General features: G+C 42.1%; 1 protein-coding gene across 1 annotated transcript; it reads right to left on the reverse strand.

Moving 5' to 3' along the window:
- Positions 1-668: 668 nt before the first annotated feature.
- On the reverse strand, positions 669-16,781 carry LOC101857097 (protoheme IX farnesyltransferase, mitochondrial; the record flags this gene model as incomplete). The annotated part of the gene is given in 6 exon segments (XM_005094848.3): positions 669-6,000; positions 6,665-6,897; positions 9,415-9,485; positions 11,822-11,946; positions 14,349-14,823; positions 16,616-16,781. Coding segments are annotated over 6 exon segments (1,473 nt in total). The 3' UTR covers positions 669-5,554.
- Between the last annotated feature and the right edge of the window lie 697 nt (positions 16,782-17,478).

Below are 17,478 nucleotides of genomic sequence, written 5' to 3' on the forward strand. Positions count from 1 at the left end.
TGTAACCCGACGGGCTGTACAAAGATCACAAAATTTCCCTGCTTCGTTGATCAGCTGAGTCACCCGCGTTTTAGTTCAATAAATCATAAAATAATCTTAGCTGAAAAAAAGCCTTTCAGAGCGGGATCTCAGGGATGATTTTCGGGTAGTAAAAATTCTGATTTCTTAAAACTAAAACAGCGGAGACGACTGTATCATCAGGACAGCTCCTTAGGTGGTAATGGGTTCAAGAGTTGGTAACCCTCTTTGTCTTTACAGAAAAAGACTTCTCTTTCACCTTTGTGCTACACGGACTGAGCTTGTACTTGTATCCCACAACAACCACTCGCATGGAATATATTGCATGTCAGTCTGAGTCTCCATCTACATGCTGAATCGCTACCCTAGAATTACAAAGTTCTATCTGCTTAGTACCTAGTTTTGAGAAATTTGAAGTTGAAAATTTTGAGTTTCACAACATGTCACGTTTTTTAAAATCCAATTCTTTGAATATCTTGATAATGACTCCGAATAATCGTACTATTTTGATAGGGCAGACAGGACATTTGGTTTCGAACCTCATCATCTTAGTAACTTGAAACGGCCAAAAACGTCCCCCAAAAAATCTGTAATTCTAAGGTAATGAAATGTCACAGTGCTTAATAGTAACAATAAATAAACAACCATCATTTCAAATTGTCCATAATTTATTTTTATCATTGACACCACAGTCAATGGGGGATAAAATCATTCACAGAAAGGGAAACATATATATATATATTATATAGGCAACAACAACAAAATTGTCATCCACGCAAACACATAACATCCTGTCTAGGAGTGTCCTGAACATCAAGCAAACAATGTAACAAAATACACCCCTACTACTAGAACAAGGTCTTGGCTTTTGTTTTCGCTGACACAGTGGAAAACATTTCACATACGAAACAGCTATCTACTCTTGATCATGAAAGAATGCAATTCGTAAAAAAAATAAAAAGCCTGACCCACTTTAGATCCCAACAGTCGGACACAGAAAACTCAAACACATTACGATTGACAGACGTGTTCCACACATCCATCCATAACTTCGGTTGACGGATAATGATAACAAACAAACCAAAAAAATTAAAGAGATAACAGTTGGGGAATGGCAAATTGTATGTCATGAGCTATCTGTGATTTCAAGCTTACGTGTTCATCTTATCTGTGCCTGACTGTATCTGACAGAAAACTGGGTTTACTGTGGATCATGAACGAGCACTTCCAATCAAAGGCTTGATTTACCTTAGCTCATGCCATGTATGAACAAATCCAATCAAAATTAAAAAACTTGCTTTACCTAAGCTCATGTTAAGTATGAACAAATCCAATCAAAAGCTTGGTCTGCACCAAACCATGAAGAAACATGTCCAATGACAGCTTGTGCAGCAATCTTAAGTCTTATAAAACCGGGACAGTCTTCTTACTGCTACCACCTGCAAACGCACTCAGCCGTGATAAACAAATACAATACTTTTCTTTTAGTATTAGTATTAGGACACAAACTATTCTTTGGACAAAAGTTTTACATATATATATGTGCAAAAGAAAATTAACAGTTGTGGTTTTTGTTAATCCAGCCCCACCTTGCTTTTTTTAATGCTGAATTTTTCTTGTATTTTTATTTGAGTTTGACACTGTGAAAAGAAGCGTCGCCCAAGAGTTACCACAATGAATGGCAACAATGTTATCACCCCGTATTTTCGTGATTGCATGGGATTCGGATGGGGATGAAAATGTTGGTAATGATGCAGATGATTTTGGACTAGTGTCATCTCTAACATATTGATTTAGGAATACTGTGATGAAGACAGGTCAAGTGATGGTGCAATGTCAGGACCAACCCCCAGCATAATCATAAGTACAGTCGACTACGGGTGAATTATGTCGTCAGGGGAGTTGGAAAAAAAAGACCAACTCATCTGAAGTTCAACTTGACCGTTAGGACCTGTACTGTAAAAAAAAGAGGTGCTGGGACCCAAGAAATAGATCAACTTGACCTTTCCAGCCCCATGTGAGTACATTTTCAGCAGCTCCCACCGTCCCAAGAGCGTATATGCAGTTTCGGGGGGTACCGAATTTGCGCACTTTTCGAAATTAGCGAACCTAATTAAACTTTAATTTTCATAATATTTTTTCATTTACCTTTAAAACATTGTTAAATGTTAATATCTAAACCTCATTACAAAGATACTACATCACTTTTTAGAATGCATGCCTCTTTTTCTGAAATACTGCTGTATAGGCTGGGACTAGGGTCAGGGAGAGAACAAAAATGGCTGGGGCTGGAAGATCAACTCAAGCGAATTCAACACATGCAGAGTTGACTAACTATCAACAAAGGTCTGAGCCTAAATCTAGGATTACTTTCATAAAAAGGCTACTACCTCTAACATGAAAAATGAATCTGGCTGATATGTGATGGAGACCTTGGAAATGCAATGCGTTGCAATAAGTTTTGAGAAAAGGCTACCATATATTCTTGATATAACATACTCGCCTTTCAGCTGTGACCTTCACTTTCTGAAGTCCACAGTCCCACGGAGTAATTTTAGGCTATAGAAGCTATGTCTTAAAAGTACCTGCTCAAAATGTACCTTTTTGCCATAAAGTTCAGTTTTCTAGGGGTTTCAAAGATCAAAAGTCTGTTTCTAAACAAGTAGCCTACATTGTGAGAGTAGAGACAAATGACAAAAATAACACGTTGTGCAAGGAGGTCGGCATTCCGATTGATCAACATCATCACAATCGTGATCTCCATCCCCACCTCCTTGTTAATTATTTCTTCATGCGTGACATGGATAGCAATTGCAAATAAACATAACATCAAATTAATCAAAGCAAAAGTACAGTCAAACCTGGTGGTCACCTGTATAATAAGAATACATCTGCCTGTACAAACGTTCACTTTCCCTCTGAATCCCCCCCCCCCCTCCTTACTTTTTCAATATAACAGCATGCATAAATCGATACCTGTCCAAAGCAACCGCAGCTGCTATACTGTATTTTATCAACCAACAACCCAAAAACCTATCTAAGATGGCCACGCAAATTTCTCACTGCCTGGCGCTTTGTCATAAATTATATATCCGAGTTATTATTTACATCGGCCCCTGATGCTGTGAACCAGCCGCCATGTTCCATTAACCTGTCGTTATTGTTAGTCACGCCAACGAGTGAATCGATCATGTTTTGTAGATCTCTCCCACTGTTTAACAAACTTTCAGCTGCTGGTGGGGGAGGTATGAGATCTATCATTACCAAGGCTTTCTTAGAGCTAAGAAAGCCTAGGTCATAACCTATAAGCCTGCCCACAACTCACAAGAGAAATGAACAGTGGCTGTGTTACTATTTACCCAGTCCATAACAATGGACGTCAACAGAAGTGTCGCTATTCGTTGAGTGGTGGGATCCCATTTCTTTGTTTTACCATGGCTCTCAGTCTCCCTCGTTTGACACATATTTCATTTTGGGTTTTTTTATCCTTGCTGGTGGTAAACGGGGCTGGTGGTATAACGGGGCTGGCGGTAAACGGGGCTGGTGGTATACCGGGGGCGGTACAATAAGGTTTGACTGCAGATAGAATGAATGCTTTTTAACCATAAATTATCCATGGGTGCCATGCTCCACCTCCACTCAGTTATAAACAACTGTTATTATCTGTTTATTTGTGGCTGCTTTTGGTGAAGGACAGTGACAATTCAGTTCTGGCAAACTCTGAGAGAAAAAAAAGAGCGTTTGCACGACTGTAAAAGCTATTTAAGTAAGTACATTAACAAATATCGTTATAATCTGATGTTAAACTTAATTCATTTCTGTACGCGTAATGCTTAATTATTTTTAGAATGGGTCTTCTGAACCATTTTCTGTCATTTCTTTAAGAAACCACATTATGTGAAAAAGAAAAGGAGCAATTTCCCTTCGCGTGGTACTGAAACAGATTTTCACCATGGAGCTGGTGATATTGAGTGGGATGTAGCTCTGTAGCCTCCCTGTTCCCCCCCCCCCCCCACCCTTTTTTTACAGTAGAGAGTTTTACGGCGCTCGCATAAGGTCATATCAGCGCCATCCCTGTTCCCCGTCAGTTTTTTGGCCAGTGCACACCTTGGCTAACACATTCAAAAACTTGATGAAAGTATGTTATACTGAGGTTTTACTGTAGTTCATCTTGCCTACATTCAGTGATCATAACGAGCAAAAGTCAAAAAGGGGGAAAATACACCGACAGAAGCACCGAACCCGTGAAATAAAACCATGAGACCCTACCTCACACATAAAAATTATTAACATCAATTTCAGTTTCAAAAGAAATCTTGTAATTAACAATTGACAGTCCTTTGAGGACAGGGAAAACAGCTTGTTAATGGGCTTGGATGTGGTGGTATTAGAGGAACTTCTACTTTAACAATAGAATCACCAACACAATTAGTAACCTTGTCACCTTTCTTTGAAAATTGATTTTACGGTAAAACTCTCCTCTTACCACACAAATCTTAATTTGTTCTTGACTTTCAAATCAATTTCTTTTTTTCTGAGAAAGTCCAATTTTGTCAGTTCCTTCAGGACGAACGCTTTCATAAGTGCATGAGGGCTCATGCACGTGAAATGGCGCTCATCATGCTAAAATAGGCCCCACAATAACACTGCAGTCTTTGGCAGTTTTGCAATGACGGAAACGCAGTGAAATTTGAGTATCGTACACACCAGTGAATTGCATGGGCCAATCGCTAGGCATCGTACATCGTATTGTTGATAAGCGGAGGATAATTAGCGTGAACCATGCGACTCGCATGCATTATGTGAAAAGAAAACTAAAAATTACAATTTTAAAAAATCTATTATACTAGAAAATCTGTAACTAACCATAGATGGTAAAACTAAAAAATATATATATATATGCCATTCCCGAGCTACTTGAGCATAGTATTTTCTAAAACATTTTACTACCCTTTCAGGAAATGCATTCTTTTATGAGACAATTTCTAAATCCTATGCTTAGAAGAAACACATCAACACCCCTATATTCCTGAACACCTCCAAAAAAGACCCAGATTTTTTAGGTCATTTAAGGGGCAGACTTGCCCAGGTTCTGTAGGGTCTTTCATGAATGAACATGTCCAACCAAAAACTTGGTCCACCCTAGATCATGAACAAGAGTGTTCGAGCAAAAAACTGTCTTCCCCATACGTTGAAAAAACATGTCACACCTCACACATGTCCCAATCTTGACTACCGTTGTATACTTCCGACCCAAAAGTCTTCCTTCATCCCTGATCACAAAGGAGCATGTCGGATCAAAAGCTAAATTTGAAATTTAAAAAAAAAATCCCTGAAGTAACAAGTCCAAAGTCCGACTCGCATGTCAGTCTAACAAAGTCCTGACCACAGCCACTGGCATCTGTACTTGTCTACTGAAAGGTTTCACTAGCAAAGTGGTCGGCCCTGCTCAACACAAAAGTCTGGCTGAGATGACCACAACCCCTGTCCAGTAGTGTCTCAGAGATGCATTGGAGGAAGAGTTCACCCGAAGCCATCAGCTGAGAGAAGAGACCTGGTGGGAACTGTCCTTGGCGGGCACTACCTCCCCCTTGTGTTTCTGGTGGCTGCCAAAGCTGGCTTTGCTGATGATCATGAGCAGCAGGAGAGCTGGTATGTGAATCAGGGAGAAGCGGAAAAGCCGGCGGGAGGAGTTGCTATCTCCGTCGCGGTAAAATCTCCAGCCTAAGTACACCAGGAATGCGTTGAGCGGCAGCGAGTCCACAGTGAACGTCCAGGTGGTCACGCCCAGCGGGGCGGCCATCAGGCTCAGGCCCGCGACGGAGACGCAGTGGCGCAGGGCCACCCGCCGACATAGGGCCGGATCCACCACGGACATCATGCGGTAGCCGGCCCGTGAGTAATCTGGACGTAGGTTCCAGCTCAGAGCATTGAAGTGGGGGAACTGCCAGGAGAACAGGAGGGCGCCCATCAACCAAGCACCTGCAGATAGACAGCGGAGAAGAGAGAAGGGGTGAAAGAGAGATTGAATTTGAGATAGTTTATAAATCGATATTAAGGATTGTTCGATGTTTGAGCAAAGAGAGGCATATTGACGCAATAATGGGTCATTTAGTGAAAGGAAATAGTAAGATAGACCGAAACAACAGAGGGAAGCAGACCTGCCCGTAAGTGGGACTCTTCAACCACCCATTAAGTATTCTGAGTAAAAGTATTGGCTCACAAGAAGACCTGGAATCTCACTGAAAGTTATTTGAAGGGTAACCACAATGAGTTTAGATTTAGAGAAATTTTTCTACCGGTAGACAAACCTCTCATGAACTTCCCGACCAAAGAAAGGGTAAGGAAGATTAGGGCACATAACAATTTTTGCTCAGGGACCCTTTTACATATATCTCCTCCTTAACTCATAGAGTCAGCAGGGTTGAGAGAGACAGAGCAAGAGAAAGAGAGAGGAAGAGGAAGAGAGAGAGGAAGAGACAGAGAGGAAGAGAGACAGAGAGAGAGAGAGAGAGAGAGAGGGGAGGAAAGAGAAAAAGAGAGAGAGAGAGAGAGAGAGTGGGGGTGGAAGAGAAAGATAAAAGGGGGGAGGGGGAGGGATTATTACACACACACACACAAACATGACAACAAAGCTATGTCTGACCAGGATCCAGAGAGCCAGTGCAGGCCGCCCAGCCCATCATGGGCGGCACGGCCCCGACGACAGCCCCGAGCCACGTGTTGGCCACACTGAGCCGCTTGAGCGGGGTGTAGGCCAGCGTATACAGGGCCAGGTTGAAGGCTCCCAGGGCCGCCACTGTGCCGTTGACGCCCAGAGACAGCAGAGCCAGGCCCGACGCGCCCGCCACACCGGCAAAGGTGACAGCGTGCAGGGGGCTGGGGACAGAGACACACAGAGTTTAGTTTAACCTTATCCGTACACCGTGTTTTACTATCGTATCCATACAAAACAGAAGTTATGAAAGTGAGCTGAAACCATAGTCCCCTGAACATCCATGTCAATAGTAAACAACTGAAACAGGTGAAGGAGTTAAAATATCTATGCAGCACTTTTTCTGAAAACTGGTCCATAGACAGAGAAATAGAAATGCGAACTCAAAAAGCCAACGCTGTCACCTACAAACTCACGCCCCTCCCTTCTCATCCAAACATCTCCATGGACACAAAGAGACAGCTTATCACCTCAATATTCATACTAACATTATGCTATCAGTGCCAGACCTGGACTTTAAGCAAAACCCATGAAAGCAAAATCACAACATGTGAAATGAAATAAATGTCTTAACATCACAAGTCGAGACAGGCAGGGAAATGAAGAGGTAAGAGCAGCTATCGGCACTGAGTCCTGCCTACGTTACATAGAAAGACAAAGGATAAAATGGTTTGGCCACCTGTTATGCATGCCAACCTCGAGAGCCTACAACACCAAGCACTCAGGCTATAAAGGAAGAGGAAGGCCATGCAAAAAGTGGATCGAGGGTGTCAAGGAAACCCTAGAAGAAAACATAACATCACAACTGAAAGAGCTGCGGAGCTGGCCTACCATAGAAAACTGCATCTCCCCGGATGCTTAACAGCAACGGGGGATGAAAACGTAAGAGTAAAAATTCATACAACGTGGGGAACTCAGTGCCACCACTTTCAAAGGGGAACTTTGCTAGTTAATCCGATCCGTACGCTTTGCATAGCAGTCTGTCAAAATGATTTTTTTTTTAAATACTTTAAGTTTCAAAGATATTTTCAAACTAGAAGTATTCTAAAATGTGAAGAATACAACCCTGGGGGTACAAAATGACCCCAGGGCATACGGATAGGGTTAAAGTTTTAGTTAGGTTTTACAGCGCTCGTAACTGCATAAGGACATATGGACGCCAAAGAGTGGTTTGGTATTAGTTTTAGAAAAGCCGTCCCCGTCGTTTTATGCAATAAAAATTCTGAAATTATGCAAACTGAGCCCAAAAATGTAAAATTATGCGATTCTGGTTTTTTTTTAAAAAAGAATGATAAAGGAAAATAATCAGAAATTATGCAAAAAATGATCAGATTTTGCTAAATTATGCAGGGTGCATAAAACCACGGGGACAGGTAAAGTTTACGGAGCTCGCAACTGCATGAGGTCATATGAGCGCCAAGGGGGTGGTTTAGTTTTAGTTTTAGTAAAGTTTTACGGCGCTCGCAACTGCATAAGTTCATATGAGCGCCAAGGGGTGGATGTCATCAAAGAAATCCAAGTGGGGAATAAGGCTTTCTCTGCTCAACTCTCTAGCCTCAACAGCACAAAGTCTGCTTCGACTATCAAGGCACCCCGTAAATAGCAGTTCACAAGAGAGTGACTAACATACAAAAGAAGTAGAGAAAAAATGACTTTGTAAGGATGAGGAAAGAAAAAGCAGCAATTCCCCCCATGTTATTTCGGCACAGTATGAGCATGACATTGATAAGTCAGCCCATTTACAATTCCACTGTGAATACGAACATGTTAATATCCCCCCTTTGGGAACGGCCTAAAGACAACTTCAGTCAGTAGCACTGCCCTGGTGGGGACAGACACAGAGAGAGACAGACACAGTGAGTTGGATGCACACTGACAAGATTAGTATGACAGAACTGCCGCACACACACTGAAAAAAAACAACACGGCTTTAAAAAAAATATTCACAGCAGTTTCGAGATAATGAGGTTTTTTGTCAGCGTAACCATTTTAAAAAGGCGTTCTTCCAAAATTTGAATTCTGATTTATTCAAAAAGTGGTCACAGTTCATTTTGATTTTTTCACACAATTAGGTTTACTGATCAGGCTTTTGATTTAGCAAATAAATAAATTAAGGGCCAAAAATGAAAAAACGTGCTTTGTCACTTTACTGCAGAGAAGTTGACACAGTTAGTGTGGCAGATAGAGAAACAAAGAGTGAGGCAGACACATAGTAAAGAGACAGACATGGTGAGTAAGACAAGATACAGAAACACAAAGTCAAAGTGATTGAGCAAGCGTTTTTCTGCACCTGCAACACAATTAGACTATATAAGACTATATAAGTGCCGAAGTTTAGAGGTGTTCCAAGAGTAAAACGAACATAAAAAAGGAGGAGAGATCAGGACCATAGATATTTGATAGGAAAGCAGAAGCAAACCACACCAGACCACCCACTATAGTGAGACACACACTGACATAAATAGTATGACAGAAGTTGACACAGAGGAGTTAATATGGCAGATACAGAAACAAAGAGTGAGGCAGACACATACAGAGGGACATGGTGAGTGAGACAAGACACAGAAGCACAAAGTGATTTAGTTAACGCTCTACAGCACTTGTAATACAATTAGGTCATTATAAGGGTAGAAAATTTGAGGAGTAACAAAAAATAACAGAAAAGGCTATAAAGCTCAGACCTGATCAGTCCCTTCACCAGGACCCTGTTCTTGGTGCGGTTCATCTGAGAGTCATACGGCACCTCGAAAAACTGAAACAACAAAATTGTTTACAAAATATTCTTAAAATCAGGGTACAGTAGTCTCCGTCTAAAAGCACGCCTTACAAAAGCACGCTCTGCTCAATTGCATGCTTTCATCATATGATTGGTGTTTTACTATATAATTTATACGTACAGATGCACGGTCCGATCTGCGAAACATGCCAACTTGGCAAAGGGAAATTTTCACTACAACCTGCACAGCTTGCATAACACAACATGCCAAGGAAACCGGATATTTGGTAAGACTGCCCCCCCCCCACGCCAAACAAAGAGAGTGATGGACAGCGTTTTCACACCCAACTTTCCACAGACAGTACTTAGGTCTAGGACTGGTCGGTGTAATGTTGGGGGTTTGGGGGACTGAAATGTTTTTTCATTGCTCACTGGAACTGCATCTTTGAGAGATGAGAGAAGGTATTTGACTAGTGTTTGGGTGACCGCAGGCAAAGTATAGTTAGACCTAGGACTATGATGTGCAACATGCTGTAAAACACTAAGATAGGCCTCTATAGGATTAAAGATTAGTTAAGTAAGCCTAATTAGCTTCCCTCGAAGAACTTCTAACGTAATTGTTCAACGAATCACAAGAGAAATGTTTCTCCGAAAGTAAAGATCTATGATTCTGATGTCGTCCATGAATTTACGGTCCGGGGTGGTCGTTTAGAAAGCCACACGGTTGGGCTATTGTCTCTATGACTATCACCAACTGTTTCCTCTTAGGCTATCTGTTCCTGACATTTTATGATGGATATCATTACATTGAGTCTGTCTTTCTGCGCCCGCCCCCCCTTCAAAAACTTTGTATTCTTAACCTTCACAAAACAGTCACATATCGTCACATTATAGGCCAAAAGGAGGTCACTAGAATATCAAGGAATTGAGATGGCTGCGTCCCTTCCTCCCTTTGCACAGGTTTATGTAAACGCACGCTCCGTACCGTATGAACACACGCTGAAGAGCCCTCCCGAGCACCGCGCATTTAGGCGGAGAATACTGTACCATTAAAATGAAGTTTTCAAAAAAGTGTGGGAACTGCAGATGTAGTTAAAGGTATTGAACTGAAATCAAAGAAAAAACAAGGGGCATCAAATACAAACACCAAACAAATGGAACCTGCTTAGTTTAGTATTAGTAGGAGTTTTAGTTTTAGCAGAGGTTTTACGGCGCTCGCAACAGCATAAGGTCATATGAGCGCCAGAAGATCAGAGGTGTTACAAGAGAGTAACAAATATAAAAAAGAAGAAGGGGAGATAAGGACGATAGATGTTTGATAGGAAAGAAGAAGCAAAACCACACCAGAGCACCTGCCAACCACCCACATTAAGAGTTTTACAGCACCTGTAACACAATTACGTCAAATAAGTGCTGCAGTTAAAGGCATTATTAAAGAGTAACATACAAAGAAAAGAAGAAGGAAGAGAGATAAGGACAGCAGAAGTTTGATAGGAAAGAAGGAGCAAACCACACAAGAACGCCCACCAACCAGCCGTGGGAACCTGCACAGAGGCAAGTACATGGAGAAGAAATTTTTAAAATGTTACCTGCCCCTTCCACTGGAATCCCTATCACTTTCCCACTCTTGCCTTTGTTTTTGTGTTGGTGTTTTACTACGCTTGGGAGGCATCTTGGTGAAATCAGGCGCTCGTCAAAATAATAAAATCAAAGAAACCGGCATTTTCCTAGCCTTTGGGCAATTTTTTTCTTATTTCGGCTCTACACCCTTTATGTCAATTCATAAAAAAACACTTCTGTGTAGATTTTACTGAAAAATTTTAATCAACGGTACAACAATTGTAAATATGCAGTTTTCAAAGACGCCCAAGCATCAGAAGTTGCCAAACTTTGGCAGTCATTTTCTCCCTAATTTTACAGCAGAAACCAGGTTACCCCTGCCCCCTTCAGTCGATATTGATGTCAGTTTCTATTCAAGATAAATCTATGGTATTTTAAACAAGCTAAAAGATGATACCAATAGTTCCCCACAAGCCCCAAAATTGACGAGCGCTCGATTCCACCGAGTCAGGGGACACATTTATGGCAATGAAGGTTGCTGTTAGGGGGCGGGGTTACTTATACAGGAAAATTCCGTTACACAAGCTTAGGTTTGTTGTTCAGTGTTAAGTGGAGATCACTGTACTACAACTAAGAAACATTAATAATAACCTACAAATAATGAAAACAATAATGAGCACACAGTGGGTGCTGTAGGTGTCAGCCAACCTAAAATCTGAAAGCGCAAAGCAATAAAACTCACAAATACAAAAATTCTCCACACGCCATGAGCTGCATCTCTTCTGTGCGTAATGAACTCAAGCCTGACTGACCTGATTGATGGAATTAGCAGCGCAAGAAGTGAGACCCGTCCCCACTGTGCACACTGCAAACGTGGTCAGGTCGAAGGGGCCTGGGGCCATGCCGTATCCCGCCATGGTGGTCAGAACAACAAGCCCTGCTCGTCAAAGCCAGAAGGGAGCGTAATCCACACAAGTTGTAGGGAGCAGAAGGTTGGGGGGGGGGGGGGGGGGTGGTGGTGAAGGGTGGGGTGGGGCAACAAGAGAGATGGAAATGAGAGAGAGAGAGACATAATGTTATCTTTGTTGGTTTTTAACACAAGAAATACATCAAACACCCCCCCTCCCCCCAAAAAAAGGAGAAAGCCTGCCCCAGACAGGCACAGCCGCCTCTTTACAGACCTGCAGAGGGATCATCCAAGCCAAAAGCAGAGACGAGTGGCTAAACAGATGGGCCAGCGCAGAAACAGGAAGATCTCTCTTCGGGTACATGGACAAACCCAACCCCAAAGACCCTTCGAATCTCTTATGTAGAGCCGATCAGACTTTGATCTTCAGAGCCCACACAGGACACATACACACCAACAAGGACATAAACAGAATTAACCCCAAGTGGGAACCCCATTGCAGACACTGTGACTACCACGAGGAGACCGTTGAACACCTCCTTCACTGCCCAAACCTGGCAGTTCTTCGACGCACGCTCCTACACACACCTACAGACTTACAAAGCCCACTCTACTCTGGCCTTGACCAGATGACAAGGACATGTGGTTATTAAGGCGGGCATTGCGCTGCCAAAAGCAAAATGCTCGCAGCTAAAGGGATTTGAAAACAACAACAACAACAACCTCTTTTTGCAGGTACTTGCCAACTTTCAACTCTGAAGCTGTCGTATTTTTATGGGAAAAGTGACACATGCGCTTCCAAGTTGCCAGATAGGTGTATGGATCGATTCTCTATTCCGCTTTCGAGGTTGTACACTCCAGAATTTCAAAGGTGAGGAATCAGTGCACACGGCTAGTGAACGGAAACCTCACTTGTTTACAATGAAATGGCGTCTTAGAAGATGGACTTTCCCAAGAATAGATCTTAATGAAACCAATGAAAAACTGAAAATTAAACTACAGTGCCTTAATAAAACTGTGCACCCTTTAAATTTTTTGTTTAATAGTAGAGGGTTTTACGGCGCCCGCATCTGCATAAGGTCATATGAGCGCCAAGGGGTGGGTGTCAACAGAGAAGTCTTTACAGGGAATCAGACTCTGCTCACCTCTCTAGCTTCAACAGCACAAGGTCTGCTTCGACTACCAAGGCACCTCAAAATAGCAGGTCACAAGGCAGTGACAAACATACAAAAGAAGTAGAGAAAAATGACAATAGTAAGGATCAGGAAAGAAAAAGGAGCAGTTCCCTGTTGTAGATCAGGCACAGATATGAGCGTGACATGAGTCAGCCCATTTACAATTTTACAATGCTTGAACGAGAAATGTCCCCCCTTTGGGAACGGCCTAAAGACACTACAGTCAGTGGCACTGCCCCGGAGGGTGCACCCTTTAAATGATTCTGAACCACCATCAACTTTGTCAAATTCGAAAGTTAAGTGGTTCATAAATTTTAGGCGGCCAAAGTGACAGACTTTCACAAATATAATGTATAGAGATTGAGAAAACAGAGATGGCCATATATATGACAGATTTTGCTTTTTTCATTCGAACTGACGTGGCATCTTCCATCATCCACGCCCCCTTGTTCATCAGAATCTATATCAGGGCATTATGAGACTGAGAGGAAGAAAGTGGTTGGAAGGTATCATTTGACGGTCCCACTTCTATCCTAATTCAAGATCATTTTTGTATGCTGAAGCGTGCGTTCTTTGAGAACATAATACAAACCAAAAATAAAAAACTGACTAAGGGGATAGTATTTGAAGATGAGGAAGAAAGTGTGTTCAAAACAAATGCTGTGCTAAGGACTCTGGTCGGGGCAAACAGAGTCACTATGTTTGACCGCTGGCAACATTGGATGAAAAAGTGTATTGAAATCAACAGTTATTTATTACGTTGAACGGGAAAACATGTCTCAGTAGGTATACACAAAATTTCATGTCTGTAAAATAAAAACTGTCGACTTAACACAATAGGGAAACTTACTTCTACTTCTGGGACAGAAATTGTAACTACCGTACCACGGAGTCACAGAGAACTTTCTCTAAAGCCCACACTCCCAGGAGAGTCACAAAATCTTATACCAATAAATAGATAAGACAACCATTTCCCAATCAAATAACCTTTTCCACAGCTCAGACTCAACATAAACCAAAGAAGAGATATCACAAGCTAAAGTGATAGGTGCCCACCCTTCAGTAGCCTGTACTTTGCCAGTTTGACAACTGCTCAAGACTTTTTACTAGAGGGATGAAAGAACAAGAACCTCACCAGTTTGAAAACTGTAAGACACACTTGAAACAGAATCTATAATCACAAAAATCAGCACCAAAACATAGACAGCTCGTGCCTTGACAAATGAAAAGTGAGCAACGAGCTGCTGTCTATCTCACCTGTGAGTCGTATCTTGGACAACATTTTGTAGTAGTGCAGCATCTTGCCCAGCTCCAGCTCCTGTAATCTCCACTGCACATCCTTCACAGACTCCACGTTGGTACCCGGGTTACTTCTGTCAGGCCGGGGCTCCCTGAGCGTCAGGTTCAAGGAGGCCAAGGTCACGGGAGCGCCGTCTGACGCCGGGTAGACAGGGTTCACGCTACTGGAGGCCAGCCGGTCCAGGTGGTAGCATTCCCGGTTGTGAGGAGTGAACACAGACACATCCCCGGCCACTCGCTCTGCCCGCACCTCCACCAGCTGGCCTGAGCTACGCAGGTGCAGAGTGATCAGTTCCTCTTTGTCAATGTCCACCGTACGCAGCACATACTCAGCCCCTTTGCCCGCATCAGACTCGTCAGATGAGGAGATCTCCTCAACACCGTCAGAACTCGAGTCCACTGAGGCTTTCGTGGCAGCTGCTTTGGTCGCCAGCTGAAAAGACAAATACACAGCAATTAAAACATATAACAAAGTAGCCAACTGAAAAGACAAAGACAGCAATTAGAACACAGTAGCCAACTGAAAAAATGTACAAAGCAGCTAGAATACAGATAGCCAGCTGAAATAAACAAATACACAACAATTAGAACATAGTAAACAGCAGAAAGACATCGTAAGAAGTATACAGATGAGGTATTTCCATAAACTCCTTGGCATCTTGTATAGAGATAACATAAATAATGTACTCAAAACCAAAGCTGGAAATGCCATCTGACTGTATTAGGACCTCCTTACTTCAGTGCAAAGAAGCAAAATGAAGTGGTACAGGCATGTCACATGATCATTTGGACCGACCAAGACTATCCTACAGCGCAAGGAGGGAGACAAAGGGAGAGACAAAAGAAACAATAAAAAGACAACATGGAGGAGTGGAATGGTCATGACTGGAGCATCATACAATGCATTATACTTTGGAAGGCTGAGAACCATCAGGAGTGGTAGCTTTAGTTTTTAGTAAGAGTTTTACAGCACTTGCAATTCAATTAAGATCTTTTAGTCTAGTTTTAGTAAGCGTTCTACAGCACGTACAACAAGATAAGATCGTTTAAGTGCCGATTAGGTGTTAGAAGAGAATAACAAACACAAAAAAGATGAAGAGGAGATAAGGGTATTAGACGTTTGATAGGAAAAAAAGAACAAACGAAACCAGAGCACCCACCACGCACCCACTACAATTATGTCATACAAGTGCCAAAGATCAGAGGTGTTACAAGAGAACAACAAACACAAAAAAGGAGGAGAGATATTAAAGATTTAATGACTCCTCATCGTCTAGTTACATGTTGTCCTTTTATTCACAAAGAGGTACAACACAACGATTTTTGGGGGTTTTTTGGTTTTAGTAGAGGCTTTACGGCGTTCGCAACTGCATAAGGTCATATGAGCGCCACAAGTTTAGAGGCGTTACAAGAGAGTAACAAACATAAAAAAGAAGAAGGGAAAGATAAGGACGATAGATGTTTGATAGGAAAGAAAGAGCAAACCACACCAGAGCACCCGCCAACCACCCACCAACAACACATTAGCGTATCTGTAACAAACATGAAATAACGACATATCACACACCACGACACATGATAATGTAACATTGTGATGACCTACTACACTAAGAGATAAGGATGATAGATCTGATAGGAAAGAAGGAGCAAACCGAACCAGAGCACCCGCCAACCACCCACAGGAGTGGTAGAAGCGGGTTGTAAAACCTGCAGTGGTGCCCCAATGGTGACGACAGGATAGGTGAATGAGTAGGTAGCAACAAAGACAAAACAACAGCAATCAGAACCCAGTGGTCAGCTAAGAACACAATTGTATATAATGCACAGCAGTCGGAACGCAGAGGCCAGCTGGAAAGACACACACATAGTAATCAGAACATAAAGACCATTTGTGAAGAAAAATACACATAAATCAGAACACATTGGCCAGCTGATGATGATGATAATAATAATAATAATAATAATAATAATAATAATATAAAAAATAATAACAATAAAAATAATAATTATCATAATTATAACAATAATACTTATGATCATGGAAATTTGTAGCACTGCTAATCCTTAGAAGGCTCTGAAAGCTCTGTACTGTACAATGCAGAATTATCACAAAGCACAAGGGCAGACAAACAAACAGCAGCAACCAGAACTCAGTGCAGTTCAGTGACCTGGTGCAACTGGCAGGAGAGACCCTTTAGAAAACAAAGCAGCTGCAGGGGACTTACATGACGCTTGTACCTGCGATGTGACCAGCTGAGTCCGACAGCGCCGCCTCTTCCTGTTCCCGCAGATATGGAAGGTGCTCTGTGCAGGGCCCTTAGGTAGGCCGAGACTCTACATGGGGCCATTCTCCAGGATCTTCTTTTTTTTGTTTGTTTGCTTTACTTCAGCCTGCACAAAAACACAAACAAAGAGTTCACAGATCCAAACCTAACTATAACCTGCACACACTGCTCTACATAATGCCTCAGGAATACTCTATCTTTATCTTCTTTCTTCGATAAAAACTCGACTGTCTCTGAAAAGATCGGAAATTTTTTTCTTCAGTAAATGCCCCAATTTCTCTCGCATGTATTGAGGTGCGATAAATTGGGCTGACACAAAAACAAAACAACAACAACAGTGCTGTAAATTAGCATGTTCCTGGGGTTACCTTTGACTGCGATGAGTCCAACACGTTTTTGCACTGCCGGCCGAGCACATATGTCAGCCAGTTACAATTCTTACTGTTCATGGTATTTTCACTACATCACTACTTAGTGGTAAATATAGATCTATTGATAGACATGGTTGAACTTGTTGACTAGGAAGATCACTACAAGTCATTCTTGAAGTGGAAGGCAGACCCAAAGAGGTAGAGCAGGGCGTTAGTCTGTAACTAGGCCCATCTAGCCTGAGAATTTGGACTTATACAGTTTACATGACCTTTAATCTTGTTCACCAAGAGGCAAACCATGTCAATGGACTCATTATCACTACTACTATATTAATGTCCATCCTCCTTACACAGGTGTGATCTGAGTTGCTGCCAATGTTATTATCATCTGATCCATCTCCATATCCATAGGTACAGTAGAGTTGTACAACT

Source organism: Aplysia californica, unplaced genomic scaffold (assembly GCF_000002075.1).
Source record: "Aplysia californica isolate F4 #8 unplaced genomic scaffold, AplCal3.0 scaffold00090, whole genome shotgun sequence".
NCBI classification, from domain to species: Eukaryota; Metazoa; Mollusca; class Gastropoda; order Aplysiida; family Aplysiidae; genus Aplysia; species Aplysia californica.